Source organism: Leucoraja erinacea, chromosome 25, assembly GCF_028641065.1.
Source record: "Leucoraja erinacea ecotype New England chromosome 25, Leri_hhj_1, whole genome shotgun sequence".
Classification (NCBI taxonomy): Eukaryota; Metazoa; Chordata; class Chondrichthyes; order Rajiformes; family Rajidae; genus Leucoraja; species Leucoraja erinaceus.
In genome coordinates, this window is record NC_073401.1 from 1,737,623 (window position 1) to 1,758,336 (window position 20,714).

Below are 20,714 nucleotides of genomic sequence, written 5' to 3' on the forward strand. Positions count from 1 at the left end.
CTGGAGAGAAGGAATGGATGATGTTTCTGAAGAAGGGTCGCGACCCAAATGGCCACCCTTTCCTTCTCCCCAGCGATGTTGCCTGTCCCATTGAGTTACTCCAGCATGTTATGTCTATCATTACTTCCATGCTGGCTTCCAAAGGAATAATTCCATTAGTCCCATCCCCCTTCTCCTTATTTCCCTGTATCACTATAACGTATTTTCTATCATGCATGTCCAACAATTCCCCTTTGATTTCTTTTGCAATGAGCCAATGGGTAAATGATAGCAGCTAATTAACCTACTAAGTAAATTGCAAAAGCCTGGATTTAAAAAAAAATAAAAGCTATTAGCAGTAGGCATGAAACAAGTAGGTTGTGATAAAAGCCCAAATGGTTCACTAATGTCTTCAGAGAAATAATTCTGCTATCTTTGCTCAGCATGGCCTAAGTGTGGTTGACTGATAATTGCCTCCTCAATTAAGGAACAATTAGGAATGATCATTGAATGTTAATATTGCTTGTGAAGTTCAACTCAGTGATAAGGGAAGGGATTCCTCGCCACTGGGCCACGTGGGTGGCAAGGGTGGGGGATAAATGTATGAAATTTGGGTAGCCTCCGAAAATGTCGGATGACATTTTTTGCACGGTTCCTGTATTGTATATATTTATAACTAGAATAAAATCTATTTTGAAATATTTTAAAAAACTCGGTGAAAGATGCCCTTTGGTCTGCCCGAGCCTTGTTGACCTCCCAGCAGAGTGGGATGTCTGTTGGGGAATGTTGCCGACTGGTCTGCCCCAGACTGCAGGAGTACGTGCTAAGGGACGCACTGAAGCTCGGTGCAGCCAATGCTAATGCTCTATGTGGGGGGGACCACAGTCTAGGGTCCTTCCACTACTCAGCATGGGGGGGGGGTGGAGAACAACAAATCCCATGAATAAATACATCTACAGTATGACTTCTTATCAAGAGCCTTCAACATTAAATGTTAACTCTGTTTCACAGCCCGACCAGCTGTTTTTGTTCTTATCTCCTATTTTCAGCATCTACATAGGGTCATCGAGTCATACAGCATGAAAACAGGCCCTTCGGCCCAACTTGCCTACACCGGCCAACGTCCCATCTACACTAGTCCCACCTGCCCGCCTTTGGTCCATATCTCTCCAAACCTGTCCTATCCCTGTAACTGTCTAACTGTTTCCTAACGTTGGGTTTGTCCCTGCCTCAACTACCTCTTCTGGCAGCTTGTTTCATACATGCACCACCCTTTATGTGAAAAACATACCCCTCAGATTCCTTCATTCTGAAGAAGGGTTTTGGCCTGAAATGTTGCCTATTTCCTTCGCTCCATAGATGCTGCCTCACCTTCTGAGTTTCTCCAGCATTTATGTCGACCCCTCAGATTCCATACATCTTTTCCCCTTCACCTTAAACCTATGTCCTCTGGTCCGATTCACCTATTCTGGGCAAGAAACTCTGTGCATCTACCCGATCTATTCCTCTCATGATTTTATGGTATAATATTAAGACAAACTGTTATATTTCAAATGAAGAGACGGCTGGTGGTGGAATATGCTAATAGAGTTACGCGGGCTCAGCCACATCTGTGGAGGCAAATAAATGGTTGATATTTGGGTCGCGACCTTGCATATGGACAGAGAGGGTATTCCCGGAATAAAGGAGAGGAAGGGAGACAAAATGGGGCACCTCCCTGCCAGCTGATGGAGATGGAGATGGAGCCACTGGGAGACGGAAAGCTTCTCCCGATGGAGCCTGGTGTGTGAGCAGAGGAAAGATGAACTGGGCAGATGGGACCACATGTGGAAGGGAAATGTATCTTGGTCGGGAGGAGGGGAAGTGCAGGGGAAGGTGGACAGAGGGAGGGAGAATCTTGGCGGACAAGTGGGAATGGGAAAGGAACACAATTTGGGAAGTTCAATGTTCATACCATTAGGTCATAAGATGAGGTTGTAGTGCGTGGGTCTCAGAATGAGGCAAGTAGTCCGCAGTTTGAGAAGCACTATACTTTATTTCCTCCCGGTTCAGGGGAAGACGAAACCAGGGGAAGATGGCACCCAAACCCTGCCTTTTATACCCTCCGGCTAAGGACCGCCTCCGGACTGCACCACTCCTGTGCCGAGGGGTTCGGCAGTATAATGGGACGACCCTTAGGAGCCGCCACAGGACCCCCCCCCCAGAACCAGAGGCACAAAACGCACCGGCGGGCGCACGACCCGGCCGGCCCGCGTGCGGAAGTCAGCAGATCCCGGGGCTTGCGGGGGGCGTAGGTGGAGGGACAGGTCGAGGGGCCGGCGGGAGGACAGGTGGAGTGACAGGTGGAGGGAGTCGTGAGGGGGGACGCCCTCGGGGCCGAGGTTGAGCAACCAGCACCGGCTGGTCAATGTCCAGGTGCGCCGGCTTCAAACGGTCAATCGACACGGCCTCCGGCCGGCCCCCCATGTCCAGGACAAAAGTCGACTGCCCGTGTTCCAGCACCCGGAACGGGCCCTCGTACGGCCTCTGAAGTGGCGTCCGGTGGGCATCACGGCGCAGGAAGACGTATGGGCAGTCCGTGAGGGCCATTGGCACGTGTGGTCGAAATGTCCCATGGCGGGATGTCGGGACGGGTGCGAGCCTGCCAACTCGCTCGCGAAGGCGTTGAAGGGCGGAGGAGGGCGTTTCCTGATGCTCCGGCGCCGACGGCACGAACTCCCCGGGCACTGTGAGTGTTGACCCGTACACCAGCTCCGCCGATGATGAGGCCAAGTCCTCTTTGGGAGCGGTCCGGATGCCCAGCATGACCCACGGCAACTCGTCCATCCAGTCCGGGCTGGTGAGTCGTGCCTTCAATGCCGCCTTCAGACCGTTAGCTTGCGGGTGGTAAGCCGTGGTGTAGCCACACCCCTAGCAAGCGAGCCATGGCTGACCACAGCTCGGAGGTGAACTGTGGCCCCCGGTCGGAGGAGATGTGCGCCGGCACCCCGAAGCGAGCAATCCAGTGCGCGGACAACGCACGAGCACACGTAGCCGATGAGGTGTCAGCCAACGGAATGGCCTCCGGCCACCGCGTGAAGCGGTCCACCATGGTCAAAAGGTGGGTGATGCCCCGGGACGGTGGAAGGGGCCCCACAATGTCCACGTGGAGATGGTCGAACCGCCGGTGAGGTAGACCGAACTCCTGGAGAGGTGCGCGGACATGGCGCTGGATCTTTGCTGTCTGGCACGGGATGCAGGTGCGAGCCCAATGGGCAACTTGCTTGCGCAGACCGTGCCACATGAAGCGAGCTGCCACCAGTGCCGTTGTCGCCCGGATTGATGGGTGAGCCAGTCCGTGGATGACCTCGAACACTCTCCGGCGCCAGGTGGCAGGGACGATGGGGCGCGGCTGACCGGACGACACATCGCACAGGATTGTCATACCCCCAGGACCGAGAGGGACATCCTCAAGACGGAGTCCGGAGATGGCAGTCCGGTAGGTGGGCACCTCGTCGTCCGTGAGCTGTGCCGCCGCCAGAGCAGAATAGTCCAATCCGGGCGCCACCTCGAACACGGCATTTATAGCAGGGCGGGACAATGCGTCGGTCACCCGGTTCTCTTTCCCCTTGACGTAGCGGATGGCTGTGGTGTACTCGGAGATGTAAGCCAACTGCCGCTGCTGACGTGCGGACCAGGGGTCGGAAACCTTCTGCAGGGCGAAAGTGAGCGGCTTATGGTCGGTGTAGGCGGTGAACGGGCGGCCCTCCAGGAAGTAACGAAAATGGCGCACAGCCAGGTACAGAGCCAGGAGCTCACGATCGAACGCACTGTACTTGGTCTGCGCGCGGTTGAGGTGCCGACTGAAGAAGGCCAGAGGCCGCCAAACTCCGCCCGTCAGCTGCTCCAGCACAGCACCAACTGCCGACTCCGAGGCATCCACAGTGAGAGCAGTCGGGGCATCTTCCCGCGGGTGCACCAGCAGCACGGCCCGAGCAAGGGCCTCCTTCGCGCCGTCGAAAGCTGCCTCCGCCTCGTGGGTCCACTCAACGCTCTTCTGCTGCCCACCCGCCAGAAGTTGATACAGGGGCCGCATGTGGGCCGCGGATGGCACGAAACGATGGTAGAATGCCACCATGCCGACAAATTCCTGCAGGCCGCGCACCGTGCGTGGGCGGGGAAACCGACGGACTGCGTCAACCCTGTCAGGTAGGGGAACTGCGCCTAGCGCAGTCACGCGGTGGCCGAGAAAGTCAATTTCGTTGACCCCAAAACGGCACTTGTCCAGGTTGATGGCCAAACCATGCTCACTGAGCCGCTGACAGAGCTGTCGAAGGTGAGCGCAGTGTTCCTGCTGCGAGCGGCTGGCCACCAGGATGTCGTCCAGGTACACGAACACGAATTCGAGGTCCCGACAAACCCCGTCCATGAGGCGCTGAAAGGCCTGTGCAGCGTTCTTGAGGCCGAACGGCATCCGAGTAAACTCGTAAAGCCCGAATGGCGTGATGATAGCCGTCTTGGGTACGTCATCCGGGTGAACCGGGATCTGGTTATAACCCCGCACCAGATCCACTTTAGAAAAAAATGTGGCCCCAGCCAAATGGGCCGTGAAGTCCTGGATGTGGGGTATGGGGTATCGATCCGCTGTTGTTGCAGCGTTCAGACGTCGGTAATCCCCACAAGGCCGCCAGCCCCCGCTTGACTTAGGGACCATGTGGAGTGGGGACGCCCAAGGGCTGCTCGAAGGGCGGACGATCCCCAAGGCCTCCATCGTGCGGAATTCCCGCCGTGCCAGACGAAGTTTATCTGGTGGCAGTCGTCGTGCTCGTGCATGGAGGGGTGGGCCGGTAGTCGGGATATAATGTACAACTCCGTGGCTGGGGGTTGCTGAATGAAACTGCGGAGTGAGAATGTCCGGGAACGCAGCCAAGATTCGTGCGTATCGGGAGTCCACGGACGCCAGTGGCCGCCCCACCGATTGACCCAAGCGCAATGTGATCGGCTCCATTGTAGTGGCGTTGACCAAACGCTGACGCCCGACGTCCACCATGAGGGAATGCGTCCGGAGAAAATCGGCCCCGAGCAATGGTTGGGAGACGTCGGCAACGGTAAAGTTCCATGAAAAATGGCAGGAGCCGAGCACGATGGGAACCATGCGCAGTCCATATGTGCGGATGGGGCTGCCGTTCGCCGCGGTGAGGACGGGCCCCCGCTTACCGGAACGAATGTTGGCCAGCGAAGGGGGCAGGACGCTGAGCTCCGCACCTGTATCCACGAGGAAGCGAGTCCCGGAGCGCCGATCCCAAGCGAAAAGGCGGTGAATTTGGCCGGCCACCGCGGGGACTATTGGCAGCCGGCCCAGGCGTTTCCTGGGAACGTGCATGGCTGGCGGCATTGTCGTGCTGCAGCACCCCAGCGCTGATGGAAATAGCACCAGCTCCTTGTGTTCGTGCTATTTTGAGCTTGCCTGCCCCTGCTGGTGGTGCCTGCAGCTTGCTGGCGCTGGACTGCAGGTGCAGTACCCCTCACTGCCGCTGGGGGTAATCGAGCGGGCCGTCGGGCTGGAGCTGTCACTCCTTCCACAGCTCCCCCGCCCCACCGGAGGAAATCGGGAGCTGCTGGGCTGACGTCATCGGCGTGCCTGCCGACGGCCAGCGCGTTGACGTCATCCGGGCGCGTCGACCTCAGCGCGACCTCGTCTCTGCTGACACCCAGCGCGCTGACGTCATCAGGGCGCGCCATCCACATGGCGTCGGCGCGCCTCCCGAGAGCCCGAAGATCAGCAAACGAGGCGTCGGTGAGTTGCAATCGAATGTAGGCCGGCAGCAGATGCAGGTAAGTATATTCAAACAACAGGCACGGCGTGTGCCCGTCTAATAACGCCACCATTTCCTTTAGGAGGGTAGATGGCCGCCGGTCGCCCAGGCCCCCCATATGCAGGATCCTACCTGCCCGCTCCATCCTACTTAGTCCATAAATTTGGAGCAGGAGCTGTTTCAGGCCGAGGTATTTGTCATTGTCCGGGGGGGCTGCGAGGAAGTCCGATACTTCTTCCACCGCATCCTGGTCGAGGGCTCCCACCAGGTAATAGAAGCGGGTGGCATCGACCGTGATGCCCCGCAGGTTGAACTGGGCCTCCGCCTGCTGGAACCAGATGAGCGGCCGTGTGGTCCAGAAGCTGGGCAGTTTTACGGAGACCGCGTCCAGAGACAGGGTCGGGCTGGCGTGTGAGGAGGTAGGGCTTTGTTCTGTCTCCATCATGATGCCAATGGAGCGTCGGGGGTCACCAATGTAGTGCGTGGGTCTCAGAATGAGGCAAGTAGTCCGCAGTTTGAGAAGCACTATACTTTATTTCCTCCCGGTTCAGGGGAAGACGAAACCAGGGGAAGATGGCACCCAAACCCTGCCTTTTATACCCTCCGGCTAAGGACCGCCTCCGGACTGCACCACTCCTGTGCCGAGGGGTTCGGCAGTATAATGGGACGACCCTTAGGAGCCGCCACAAGGTGTTGTTCTGCTAGTGACATTGTACAAGAGTCTGGAAGTCCTGATGCTGCTCTATAAGACTTTGGTTCAAGCATATTTGGAGTACAGCCTACAGTTCTGGTCGAGCCATTACAGGAAGGATGTGGAGGCTTTGGAGAGGGTGGTGAGGAGGTTCACCAGAATGCTGCCTGGATTAGAGGGTTTCAGCTACCAGGTGAGTTTGGATAAACTTGGATTGTTTTCTCTGGAACATTGGAGGTTGAGGGGGAGATTTGATGGAAGTTAGTAAAAATATGAGGCATAGATAAGGTAGACAGTCAGAGCCTTTTTCCTACGGTGGAAATCTCCAATACTAGAGGACATTGCTATAAGGTGAGAGAGAGGAAAGTTTAATTAAGATTTGCGGATGTTTTTTATACAGTGGTACGTGGCTGGAATACATTGCCGTGGATAGGCACATGGAGGTGCAAGGAATCACGTGCGGACATGGCACCAACGAACGAGAAGTTGAAGCAAAGAAGTGAAAGCCAAATAACCGAATGGAAACAAAGCCGAAACGTCTACTAACCTAAAGGGTGGGACGGCTAAATGCAAACTAACCGAAAGGGCGGGACGCCGAAAGGCCAACTAACTGAGTGGCCGCTGAGCAGAAACGCCACCTACCCGAAAGGCAGTGGCACCTACAAGCCAACGGACCGACTGCCGCTCAACAGAAAAGTCAAATAACGGACATGACGTTCCCGGGAGGGGCGAGACTTGTCGGCGATTGGTCCAGACCCCCACATCCATCACATCACTGGGGAGGGATGAACATTGTCCCAAACCTCCGCTCCACCCGACCCGCAGCCCGTGGAGGGTGGCCGTGGGAGAGTGGGGGCTGTCCCGAGGGATGCGCACCTTTGCCCACTTACAACTTGGCGCTTGGTTTCAGATTGCCCCCACATTCCCGTCCCCCACTTCTCTCTCCCCTCTTCTCTCTCTCCCCTCTCTCTCTCTCTCTCTCTTCCCCCTTCTCTCTCTCCCCCTCCCCTTTCGGTTAGTTGGCGTTTCGGCTTTGTTTCCATTCGGTTATTTGGCTTCCATTTCTGTGCTTCGACTTCTCATCCGTTGGTGCCACGTCCGGGTAGCGCAAGAAATAGAGTGATATAGATGATGTGCAGGCAGATGAGATCAGTTTAACTTGGCATCATGTTTGGCGCAACGATTGTGGGCTGAAGGGCCCGTTCCTGTGTTTTAGTTTGTATTTGACTGTCAGGTCAGTGTGGAATTGAGAAGGGGATCTGAAATGACGTGCACCAGGTGACTCTGGATAGTTGCTGAAGACAGAGTACAGGTGATCTGTAAAATGCTTCCTTCGTCGGCACTGCCTTGGGTGGCAAGGTGGCACAGTGGTGGAGTTGCTGGCCTACAGCGCCTGAGACGCGGGTTCGATCCTGACTATGGGCGCTGGCCTTACGGAGTTTGTCCGTTCTCTCCGTGACCTGTGTGGGTTTTCTCCAGCATCTTTGGTTTCTACCCACACTCCAAAGACGTACAGGTTTGTAGATTAATTGGCAAAGTCTGAAGAAAGGTCCCGACCTGAAACATCACTTAGCCATGTTCTCCAGAGATGCTGCCTGACCTGCTGAGATACTCCAGCGCTGCTGCGACCCGACTCCGGTGGATGGTGACACCTGGTGGGAGACTGCTTTACGGAGCACCGGCAACGGCGACTTCTCCCGTCCGAATTGCGGGGTTGAAGGTGACCTGGAGCAGGGCCTTACATCGCCCGGCACGGCTTAAACAGCCGCGGGACTTGCTAGCGCCCGTCGGGGGCTTTGACTTTGAATTTGACATCGGGAGAAGAATGGAGAGCAGGAGAGAGACAAGACTTTGCCTTCCATCACAGTGAGGAGGAGATTCACTGTGATGGATGTTTGTGTGGATTGTGTTGGGGTGTGTCTTGGTTCTTTTCTTGTATGGCTGCAGAAACCAAATTTCGTTTGAACTTCATGTGAGGTTCAAATGACAAAAAAACGGTATTGCATTGTGTCCTTCACAGTTAAGTCTGTGTTATGTTACTCCAGAAGGGGGCACATATGTTTGTATGGACCACATTAGGTTAGAATTGTTTGAACGATATGGTATACAAACCAGCCCTTTGCCACACCGAGTCTCCACCACCATTGACATTAGTTCTGTTATCTTATTTTCCCATCCACACACTACACATTGGGGCAATTTACAGAGGCCAATTAACCTACAAATCCACATGTCTTTAGGATATGGGTGGAAACTGGAGGAACCCGCGCGGTCACGGGGAGAATGTGTAAACTCCACATAGACAGCACCCGCGGTCAGCATTGAACCCAGATCTCAGGTGCTGTGAGGCAGCACCATTTGATGACAGCATGATGTCGCAGCGGTAGAGTTGCTTCTTTACAGCGTCAGAGACCCGGGTTCGATCCTGACCATGGGTGCTGTCTGTACGGAGTTTGTACGTTTGCCCCGTGACCTGCGTGAATTTCCACCAGGTGCTCCGGTTTCCTCCAAAGACATGTAGGTTTGTAGGTCTGAAGAAGGGTTTGGGCCCGAAACGTTACCTATCTCCTTCGCTCCATAGATGCTGCTGTACCCGCTGAGTTTCTCCAACATTTTTGTGTACCTTAGTTTTGTAGGTTGATTGGTTTGGTAAAATTGTAAATTGTCTCTAGTGTGGGTATGTTAGTGTGTGGGGATCGCAGGTCGGCGGGGACTCGGTTGGCCGAGGACCTGTTTCCGCGCTGTATCACTACACTAAACAGTGGAAAACCCATCAGGAACAAGAAATTAGCTCTGCGGGTTGATGCTTGAACTATGCAACTGCAGTGTGTGCAGTGTATCATCAGGGGCTCCAGGAGAAATCTTCAAACATGTGCGTTTAATGAAGCAACAGTCTAAACCACTGCCACTAAAGCATACATGGCAATCCAAGAATAGTAAGAACCAAGGAACGGCAGATGCTGGTTTACACTGAAGATAGACACAATGCTGGAATAACACGTGGGACAGGCAACATCTCTGGAGAGAAGGAATGGGTGATGTTTCGGGTCTGAAGAAGGGTCTCAACCTGTAACGTCACCCATTCCTTCTCTCCAGAAATGCTGCCTGTCCCGCTGAATTAATCCAGCATTTTGTGTCTGTCAGTAGGAAGCATTACCTGGCACTCCAACAGGTTGAAACAGGGCCCATTGTGTTGGGTGGTTCAGCAGCCACAGCCTCCAATAGCCAGTTCAAAGCACAGAGCTGTCGATGAAGTGGTTCCCTATATGAAGGCAAGTGCAGAAAATCAAATGGAAACGTACGCATTTAGTTCAAGTTCAAGTCACACACCACACAAGAATTTTTGGTTGTCTAAAATTGCAGCAGGATTGTGATCAATTGGGCAGGTGGGCTGAGGAATGGTTAATGGTGTTATAAAGCAGAAGGATCTAGGAGTACAGGCACAAGTTCCCTGAAAGTGGCCTCACAAATAGATAGGGTGGTCAAAAATGTTAACGGAACATTGACATTCATCAATCAGAGTATTGAGTATAGAAGTTGGGAGATCAGCTATGGCCACATTTAGAATATTGTGTCAGTTTTAGACACCATGTTACAGGAAAGATGACAAGCTGGAAAGGGTGCAGAGAAGATTTACGAGAATGTTGCCAGGACTCGAGGGCCCTGAGCTATCGGGAGAGGTTGAGCAGACTAGGAATCTATTCCTTGGAGTGCAGGGGGGGTGAGGGGTGATCTTATAGAGGTGTACAACATCATGAGAGGAACAAATTGGGTAGATGCACAGAATCTCTTGTCCAGAGTAGGGGAATCGAGGACCAGAGGACATACTGTAGGTTTAATGTGAGGGGGGTAAGATTTAATAGGAAATTGAGGGTTACTTTTTTTAACAAAGGATGGTGAGTGTATGGAAGGAACTGCCGGAGTAATTGAGGCAGGTACGAACACAAAGAACTGTAGATGCTGGTTTAAATAGAAGATAGACACAAAATGCTGGAGTAACTCAGCGGGTCAGACAACATCTCTGGAGAGAAGGAATGGGTGATGTTTCGGGTCGAGACCCTTCTTCAATCTGATGTCAGAGGAGGGGGCAGGAGTATACAGAGACAGTAAGACTAGTGGGAGGAGGGCTGAAACGTGGAAGAGGGGAGTTCAGGAATACATTGTTAACTTATGAGAGGTCCGTCAAGAGTCTAATAACTTTGGTGAACAGGCTGTCCTTGAATCTGGCGGTACCTGCTTATAAGCTTTTGCATTTTCTGCCTAATGAGAGAGTCGATAAGAGAGAATGAGCAGTGTGCGAGTGGGCCTAAATGATGTGGATTGCTAACCTGAGGCAGGGTGAAGTGTAAATAGAGTCAATTGGGCTTCATCCAAAACTCTCTGTCGTTTCCTGTGGTCTTGAGCAGAGCTGTTGCCAAACCAAATTATAATGCAGTAGGAAGGAACTGCAGATGCTGGTTTCAACCAAAGATAGACACAAAACGCTGGAGGAACTCAGCGGGACAGACAGCATCTCTGAAGAAAAGGAATAGGTGACGTTTCAGGTCAAGACACTTCTTGCGACTGAGAAAAGCCAAGTTACTTCAGCATTTTGTGTTTATTTTCAGGCTATAATGCAACCCAGTAGATGCTTTCCACAGTGCATCAGTAGAAGCTGGTAGCTAAAGGGCCTGTCCCACTTTCACAACCTAATTCACAACCTTTTTTTACTCGTGGACATTTTTCATCAGGCTAGAAAAACGCCCCAACCTACTTGATGCCACGAGTACCTACAACTAGCATGACGGCCTGCTACGACCTCCTACGACCTCGTGACGACCATGCTGCAAGTATGAGTCAAGGGCAAACTCGGCAGAAGTCGTGAATTAGTTTGTGAAAGTGAGACAGGCCCTTAACTGTCATTAGAGATGTGGCATCATTCGTACACTCAGTCCTTTCTTTCACCAGTGCCACCAAGTGGGGAATCTCAGGCAGTTGTTGGGTCTCTCGGTGATGGCAGTGTGGACGCTTCAGTTAGGGGGAAGGGGGGAAACCATGCCCTTCAAGGAAGCGTCAGGCCATTGTTTTTGTCTCGCTCAGGATTGAATCCAAGTGGGTGTTTAAGCCAGGGTCTGATGATATAACCATATAACCATATAACAATTACAGCACGGAAACAGGCCATCTCGGCCCTACAAGTCCGTGCCGAACAACTTTTTTCCCTTAGTCCCACCTGCCTGCACTCATACCATAACCCTCCATTCCCTTCTCATCCATATGCCTATCCAATTTATTTTTTAAATGTTACCAATGAACCTGCCTCCACCACTTCCACTGGAAACTCATTCCACACCGCTACCACTCTCTGAGTAAAGAAGTTCCCCCTCATGTTACCCCTAAACTTCTGTCCCTTAATTCTGAAGTCATGTCCTCTTGTTTGAATCTTCCCTATTCTCAAAGGGAAAAGCTTGTCCACATCAACTCTGTCTATCCCTCTCATCATTTTAAAGACCTCTATCAGGTCCCCCCTTAACCTTCTGCGCTCCAGAGAAGAAAGATGATATCGACCTAACTGAGGTGAGGGAGGGAGGATGTGGTGGGGAGTGGGTGAGGGGAGGTTGGACAATGGATGTTCTGGTTGCCGAGGTGTGAGGATATTAATAGCTTTTAAAGAGAATATACTTGAATGAAGCAGACATTGAACACCTTAGCGATAGATGAGGGTAAGACAAATGGCACAGGGTTCTTTAGCAAAATGGCACAGGATTCCCGTCTTATGAGAATTTGTTTCTGTATGCATAACCTGTGCTGTGTGCAGGCTGCACATCTGTCATGGTGGCACAGTGGTAGATTTGTTGCCTTACAGCGCTAGTAACCCGGGATCGATCCTGACTACGGGTGCTGTCTCTACCGAATTTGTACGTACCTGCGTGGGTTTCTCCGAGATCTTCGGTTTCCTTCCACACTCTAAAGACGTACAGGCTTGTAGGTTAATTGGCTTGGTAGAAATATAAAATTGTCCCTGGTGTGTGTAGGGTAGTGTTAATGTGTGGGGATTGCTGGTTGGTGCAGATTTGGTGGGCCGAAGGGCCTGTTTCTGTGCTGTATCTCAAAACTAAACTAAGCTAAAGTCTATGCTTGGTCCCGCCGATGTGAAAGAGAAGGGCCTGTTTCTGCACTGTAGCTCTAAACTAAACTAAACTTAAAAATAAATGTCACATGTTCTAAATGTCTGTCATGCCACTAGAGTGAGCATCAACGGTGGATGTGTCTGGCTGGGTCACAGATGACACTAAAACCAATCTGACCTACTCTGAAATCCAAGGCCAAGTTTTAATGACATTCCTTTGTGAAGCACGGAGCATTATTGCTCTTGTTAATAGTTTTTCATCTTAAAGCTCTCCCAGTTTGAGCTCTTCTCTTTCAATAGAGTTGTCGTCTTTCAATCGGTATTGACGGCATTAATTGTCTCTGGTATCACGATCTCAAGAATGACTATTCCTCAAGAATGAGTCACAAGAGGACATCAAGGCTGAGCTTGATTCAAACATCTCTTGGGGGTGACATGAATAGGAACATCCCAATGGAGATGAATCATCACAGCCAGTGATTCACACTTCCTGCTCAGCCTACATTGCCGAATACTCCGAACTGCAAATAGGTTTTCTCCAATATCTTCGGTTTCCTCCCACACCCCAAAGACGTACAGGTTTGTAGATTAATTGGCTTGGTGTATGTGTAAATTGTCCCTCATGTGTATAGGATAGTGTTAATGTGCAGGAATTGCTGGTCGGCGCGGACTCGGTGTGTCGAAGGGCCTGTATCTCTAACATAAAGTAATCGCTGAGTAACCCAGCTCTCTCTGACCATAAAATATTACCTTACTATATGTCAATTTGTCATTCCATACAAATGTTAATTTTAACTTTCCAAACCTCCTAACCTCCTAATGGATAAATCAGACCAATTCATAACGAGTTGGTCTCCATTCGTCGTTTTTTTGGAATCATATGGTGCAACACAATTGTAAAAAATAACTGTTTCAGGACTGGACGAGGGTTGGTCAAGATTATAAATAATGATCTCCTTTTCTTTTTTATTTTATTACACTATTTTCTTCTCAACTTTCATCATTTACTCTTTTTTTCTTTTTGTGTTTGCTGTTATCTTTACACTTGCTTATTTTTCTTATTTCTTTTTTCAATGTCAAAAAAAAAGAAGTTCATAAAATGTATTATGAAAATATATATTAGGCACTTTGGTGCCATATGACTGTACTTACTTCTAATAAAATAAAATATTAAAAAAATAAAAAAAATAAAAAATAACTTTCCAAACATTAAAGCAACAAAGATATACTTGTTATTTTTACTTTTGTTTATATTTCTATTACGACCTTAATCAGACACATACGATTTCATTTATTTATAGATATTGTTTATGACACTTTATAAATATTCTTGTTTTGTTTTGTGTATGCTGTTTCACACTTGCTTTTTATTCTTTTATTCTGTTCGAAATAAAGAATTAAATATATAAATAAATAAATAAATTAATTAAAAAAAATAATAATAATTTCATGAAATTGCTCCAAATTTTATTCTGTTCTCTGTGTAAATTTGTTTCTCAAAGTTAGAGCCTACTGGTTTGCTGTCAGTGAGAATTCATTCTCCTGTCTGGCTATTCTCAGTCTGAAGAAGGGTCTCAACCTGAAGCCCATTCCTCCTCTCCAGAGATGCTGCCTGACCTGCTGAGTTACTCTAGCGTTTTGTGTCTATCTTCGGCTATTCAGCCTGTTTGATTATATCACAGATACCTGACTTTAGGCATTTCCCCATGGTGGTCACTGAAATGGCATTAACACCGGGAAAGGGAATAGATGCAAAATATTTTGCAACTGCTTTCTTTCAGATTTTTGGCAACAAACACACTCACTGATCCTCCAATTGCCAAATTTGGCCTCTTGGAAGATCTGGCTGGGTGATTGTTTAGTTCCTAGATTAGTGGCAGTGAGGCAGCTTTACTGTACTTGTTGTTCAGAAATACTAACCAAGTGTAACTGGAAATGTGGAGGAGTTAATCCCTACTTGCAGGTTCATGTCAAACTTTGTGTTCAACGGTTCAATGGATATTTATTGTCACGTATGCAAATAAACATTACACGGTGAAATTATTTTGCATATAATGGCAGTGCTGCCATGTGTGACGCCATTTCATCGAGTTCAACGTCCAGACTCCTGCGGGCTCCTTCTATGGGAGCGGTTCTGGCTCAGGCTCCTACGACCAGCTCGGCCCACAAACCATCGTATTTCCCTCTCCTCTACTCGTTGGCCATCTTGTGTACCTGGGACAATCTCCTGCAGCCCTCTAAAGGTGCTGGAGGCACCCCGGTTCCCCCACCCCTCCACCAGCCCTCGCTCTCCACATCAGATGTCTCCAGCGACATCATTCCGCGACCAGCATCCCTGAACAATGTGGACAAATCATGTTGATGATCTATCCTACACATATGAGGGACAATTTACATTTACACCAAGCCAATTAACCTAAGTGACTCCAGCACTTTGTGTCTGCTCTTGACTCTATTCCCTGTTAGGCTATCACAAGTTACACTATAATCACATAATTAAATGTGAAGATGCAAAATCATTAGATTCACAAATAAAAATGATAAATAAGGCAAATTAATGAAAAACTGGAGTAAAAATAAAAACAGATTAGAACGAATCTTCAGTGTAATTAAAGCACTGATGGAGCCCATAGGCCAAATCATGAATAGTGCAAAGATTCAGTACAATAGGGAAGCAGCAATTTTATTTTCAAAACAAAATACAATTTGAAAAGTTGAATGATATGTATATTGAAAATGTATGTGTTATCACAAAAGCAGCCAAAAAAGATTTGACTGATTGAGACAGATTCTAACATCTGCCTCCTTAGTTGATTTCTGGGGACGGAGAGATTTTTTTTTCATTTGTAAGAAAGCACTTTGTAAGAATTCATTGATTTAATAATGGGAACAGACTAGAGAATGTAGAACCTTAAAGTGATTTGGGGTCTGGACATACAGATCCGCCTTACCTCTCTGAGCTGCTCCACCCATATGCTCCTGCCCGGTGCCTCAGGTCAGCTGATCAGCTGCTCCTTGAGGTACCAAGGTCTAAGCGGAAGCTCAGAGGGGATAGAGCCTTTTCTGTTGCTGCTCCGGCACTCTGGAACACCCTGCCGTTGCACATCAGACAGGCCCCCTCACTGTCCATCTTCAAATCCACCCTAAAAACTCATTTTTATTCTCTGGCTTTCGACACTGGCTGAGACATTGCTCCTGTTTTTAGTGCTTTTAATGTATTTTAATTTTTACTGCTTTATAGTCCTTTGTTTTACGGTTTTTAATGGTTTGTAATAACTTCTTGTTCATGGGTTTTCATGTGCAGCACTTTGTGGCAACTGCAGTTGTTTAAAGTGCTTTATAAATAAAGTTATTGTTAGTATTATTATTATTATTATTAAACACACAGCAGAACTTAAAGCACAAGAGTAGTGTACATAGAATATAGGACAGCACAGGATCAGGCCTTTCAGCCCATCAGTCTGTGCCGATCATGATGCCAAATTAATCTAATTTCCTCTGCCAGCACGTGATCCATATTCCTCCAGTCCCTGCATATTCACCTGTCCATTTAACAGCCTCTTAAATGCCACTGTCATATCTGCTTCCACCATGTGTTCAGGTTAACATTAGGGTTAGGATTAGGGTGAGTTTGAAGACACCTATAACTCAGCGTAAAAAATCTTGCCCCACATAACTCCTTCAAACTTTCCTCCTCTGACATTAAAGCTATGAACATCTACAGTAGGTGTTAACATACCTACCTGAGTAAAATGTTCTGACTGTTTATCCTATTCATGCCTCTCATAATTTTGTAAACTTCTATCAGGTCTCCTCTCACCCTCTGACTCTCCAGAGAAAACAATTCATAGTTGTTCAATCTCTCCTGATAACTAACACCCTCTAGTCCAGGCAGCCTAGTGTGCTCTCTCTCCCAAACTCCATGTCCTTCATGTAATGAGATTGAGTCATAGTGTGATACAGTGTGGAAACAGGCCCTTCGGCCCACCTCACCCATACCGGCCAACATGTTCCAGCTACACTAGTCCCACCTGCCTGTGCTTGGTCCATATCCCTCCAAATCTGTCCTATCCATGTACCTGCCCAACTGCTTCTTAAATGACGGTATAGTCTCAGCCTCAACTACCTCCTCTGGCAGCTTGTTCCATACACCCACCTCCCTCTGTGTGAAAATGTTACCCCTCGGATACCTACTAAATCTTTTCCCCTTCATCTTGAACCTATGTCCTCTGATCCTCGATTCCCCTACTCTGGGCATGAGACTCTGTGCATCTACCAGATCTATTCCTCTCATGATTTTGTATACCTCTATAAGATCACCCCTCATCCTCCTGCACTCCATGGAATAGAGACCCAGCCTATTTAACCACTCCCTATAGCTCACACCCTCTAGTCCTGTCAACATCCTCGTAAATCTTTTCTGAACCCTTTCAAGCTTGACAATATATTTCCTGTAACATGGTGCCCAGAATTGAACACAATATTCTAAATTTCCTTCACTCCATAGATGCTGCCTCACCGCTGAGTTTCTCCAGCATTTTTCTCTACCTACAATATTCTAAATGCGGTGATGACCTGAACTGCCCACAATACTACAAACTCATGGCCCTGTCCCACAGTACGAGTTCTTTCCAAGAGCTCTCCCGAGTTTAAAAAAAAAACAACTCGTGGTAAGCACGGAGAATGAACGTAGTGGGTACGTCGGAGCTCGGCGACGTCTTTTAGCGGCTCGTAACGCTAACGGCAGTTACTCAGGAAGACTCGCTAACGGCAGGTAAGCTCGGGAAGACTCGTAAAGATTTTTCAACGTTGAAAAATGTCCACTTGAGCCCCGAGTACCGACGAGCGGCCATTACCGTAAATCTCAGCGTAATCAGGGCAAACTCGGGAGAGCTCTTGGAATGAACTCGTACCGTGGGACAGGGCCATCAGGCTAACCAAAGCCACTTATACTCAATGCCCCAGCTGATGGAGGCATGCAATATATATGCCTTCTTCACCACTCTGTCTACTTGTTATAGCTACTTTCAGAGCTGTGGCGTTGACCCCCAGATCCCCTTATTCATCAAAGTTGCTAATGGTCCTACCGTTAATTGTATACAGTAACTGGCCCTTACACTTGAACTCCTAAACTGCACATTCTCATCCTTGATCGGATTAAACTCTGCTTGCCATTTCTCCAACCGTATCTGCAATTGTTCTACATCTTGCTCTCTCCTTTGACATCTTCACTATCTGTAATCCCACCGATTTTTTTGTCATTTGCAAACTTACTAACCAACCCATCTACATTTACACCCAAAGATAGACACAAAATGCTGGAGTAACTCAGCGAGACATGCAGCATCCCTGGAGAGAAGGAATGTGTGACACTTTGGGTCGAGACCCTTCGTCAGACTGAAGAAGGGTCTCACCTCGAAACGTCACCCATTCCTTCTCTCCAGAGATGCTGCCTGTCCCGCTGAGTTACTCCAGCATGTTGTGCCTTATCTTCGGTGTAAACTAGCGTCTGAAGTTCTTTCCTATACATTTATAACTGAGTTGCTTATATAAATAACAAACAACAGAAGTCTCAGCATCAATCCATGTGAAACTCCATTGGCCACAGACCTCCACCTAAATGCTTTGGTCTTCAATTTAAAAGAAAACATATTGGATACAAAAACTGGTGCAGAATATATAGATCAGCTATGCAGAATTGTTAGGTAGACAAAAGTTCTGGAGAAACTCAGCAGGTGAGGCAGCATCTATGGAGCGAAGGAAATAGGCAAAGGCCGAAACCCTTCTTCAGACTGATGTAGGGGGGGGGGGGGGGGGGGGGGGGGGGGGGCAGGAAGTAGAAAGGGATAGGAGGAGCCAGAGGGCTGAGGGAGATCTGAGAAGGGGAGGAGACAGTGAGGGCTACTGGAAATTGGAGAAGTCAATGTTCATGCCGCTGGGGTATAAACTACCCAAGCGAAATATGAGGCGCTGCTCCTCCAATTTCCGGTGGTCCTCACTCTGGCAATGGAGGGGGTCCAGGATAGAAATGTTGGATTCGAAATGGGAAGGGGAGTTGAAGTACTGAGCCACTGGGAGATCAGGTTGGTTATTGCAGACCGAGCGGAGGTATCGGCGAAGCATAGAACTATTGACCCAGTCAAAATATTTGACATTATACTCACACATCTCTGTCTGTAAATCTGGACGACACCAAGCTACAGTATAGGGGGGTGTAAGGTCGTGCAGAAACATTTTTTCTTTTGCTGGACACATTATGGGAGTGTCGTTGAATTCCTTTCAAGTGTGTAGACATCACTGGTTCTGTTTTAAAAAACCTGCACAAAATACCAACACACAAAAAGATGATCATAAGCTTTCACCCTCAGAACAAGGATCTAAAGTGCTGATAACAGAGCACAAACTTTAAAGCTAACTCAGCTTTTCCTTTCACAGATATTGCCTAATTTGCTGAATATTTCCAGTGTTTTGCATCTTCATCAGAACGATTGTTTTTCACCCAAACATTATTGCCGCCAGAATGAACCGAGACCTTTCAAAAATCTCTATATGCACGGTCACGAGATGAAGGATTACTAAGGATTTTTCAACGGGGGTTGGGGTGTCTTGAGAGGAGCAGAAAGACATTCTGTGCATGGCCTGGAAAAACTACATGAGAATGTGTCTCAACTTTTCAAAGGACTGGTCTTGATGGAATAATAATTTGTAATTTCACACTTGCTAGGTTTCTTACTGCAACAGTATGTTAATGCAGTGATTTATCAACTTGTTACATACAGGAAAAAAATCCATAAATTTGTTGATACAGTATTGCATCACCAACTGGACAGAACAAGCAACGTTAAAACCTATGTGTGTGTCGGGGGGAACTGCAGATGCTGGTTTAAACCACAGACAGGCACAAAATGCTGGAGTAACTCAGCGGGTCAGACAATATCTCTGGAGAGAAGAAATAGGTGAAGTTTCGTGTCAAGACCTGGGTTGAGACCCTTGTGGGTTATTTCTATATGCTGTGAAGGTTGGCTTGATCAAATCCAGAGATGGCAAGATGGTCGATTGAGGAGACTGGGATACAATTTCTAGAGTTTTGAAGAATTAGTGGAAATCCTAAAAGTAGGTGAATCGAGGATCCGAGGACGTGGGTTTAAGGTGAAGGGGAAATTATTTAATAGGAATCTGAGCAGCAACTTTTTCACACAAATGGTGGCGGGTGTATGGAACAAGTTGCCAGAAGAGGTAGTTGAGGCTGGGACTATCCGGATATTTAAGACACAGTTAGACAGGTACATGGATAGGATAGGTTTGGAGGGATATGGGCCAAAAACGGGCAGGTGGGTCTAGTGAAGCTGGGACATTGTTGGCAGGTGTGGACAGGTTGGGTCGAAGGGCCTGTTTCCACACTGTATCACTCTATGACTCGATGCAAAATATTTATGGGCTTGACAAGAGTTGGTATATAGTTAATGTTATGGTAATGTTAAGTTAATGTTTTGCTGGGGCAGTTACGGTCTCAGTATGAGTATCTGGTCATTCAGGACTGAGATGTGAAGACATTTCTTTACCCAAAGAGTAGAGAACATTTGGAGTTTTCTACCCACGGGCAGTGATGCCCAGCTGCCTCACAGAGAGGTCAGTAGATGTTTTGTTGTAAAGGGAAACAAGGATATGGCGTTAATGCAGGCAAGTGTTTCTGAGGGAAAGATGAGCTATGGACATTGAATGGCAGAGCAGGCATGAGGGGTTGAATGGTCTGCTCCTGCATCTCATTCTTATGTTCCTCTGACATTAATCACAACTTAAAGTATGTTTGGTTTGCAAGTGGTGATGTATATTGCCTGGTACTGCTGATAATAACTGATATTTGTCAGCCTTGGATTCAGTCTGGCAAACATTCTTTGGTTTGAAAGATATATCTGATCAGCGATATACACAAAATGCTAGAGTAACTCAACGGGTGAGGCAGCATCTCCCTGGCGAGATGGAATGGGCGACTTTTTTGGGTCAAGACCCTTCTTCAGACTGATGTCAGGGAAGGGGCAGGACAAAGATAGAATGTAGGCGTAGACAGTAAGATGAGTGGGAAAACTGGGAATGGGAAGGGGATGGAGAGAGAAAGCAAGGGCTATCTGAAGTTAGAGAA

At 48.5% G+C, this 20,714-nt stretch overlaps 1 protein-coding gene across 4 annotated transcripts in view; it reads right to left on the reverse strand.

Annotated features, from left to right (window-relative positions):
* The window catches only part of LOC129709293 (coiled-coil domain-containing protein 60-like), a 117,326-nt gene that overhangs the window by 45,531 nt on the left and 51,081 nt on the right, over positions 1-20,714 (reverse strand). For 3 of the 4 annotated variants that reach the window (XM_055655572.1, XM_055655571.1, XM_055655569.1), the window contains exons 5-6: positions 18,739-18,891; positions 9,623-9,727 (exon numbers count right to left, since the gene is read on the reverse strand). In XM_055655572.1, coding sequence (XP_055511547.1) covers positions 9,623-9,727; positions 18,739-18,891 — 258 coding nt within the window. The remainder of the gene's footprint in view (positions 1-9,622; positions 9,728-18,738; positions 18,892-20,714) is intronic. The other variant, XM_055655570.1, reaches the window with a different exon arrangement.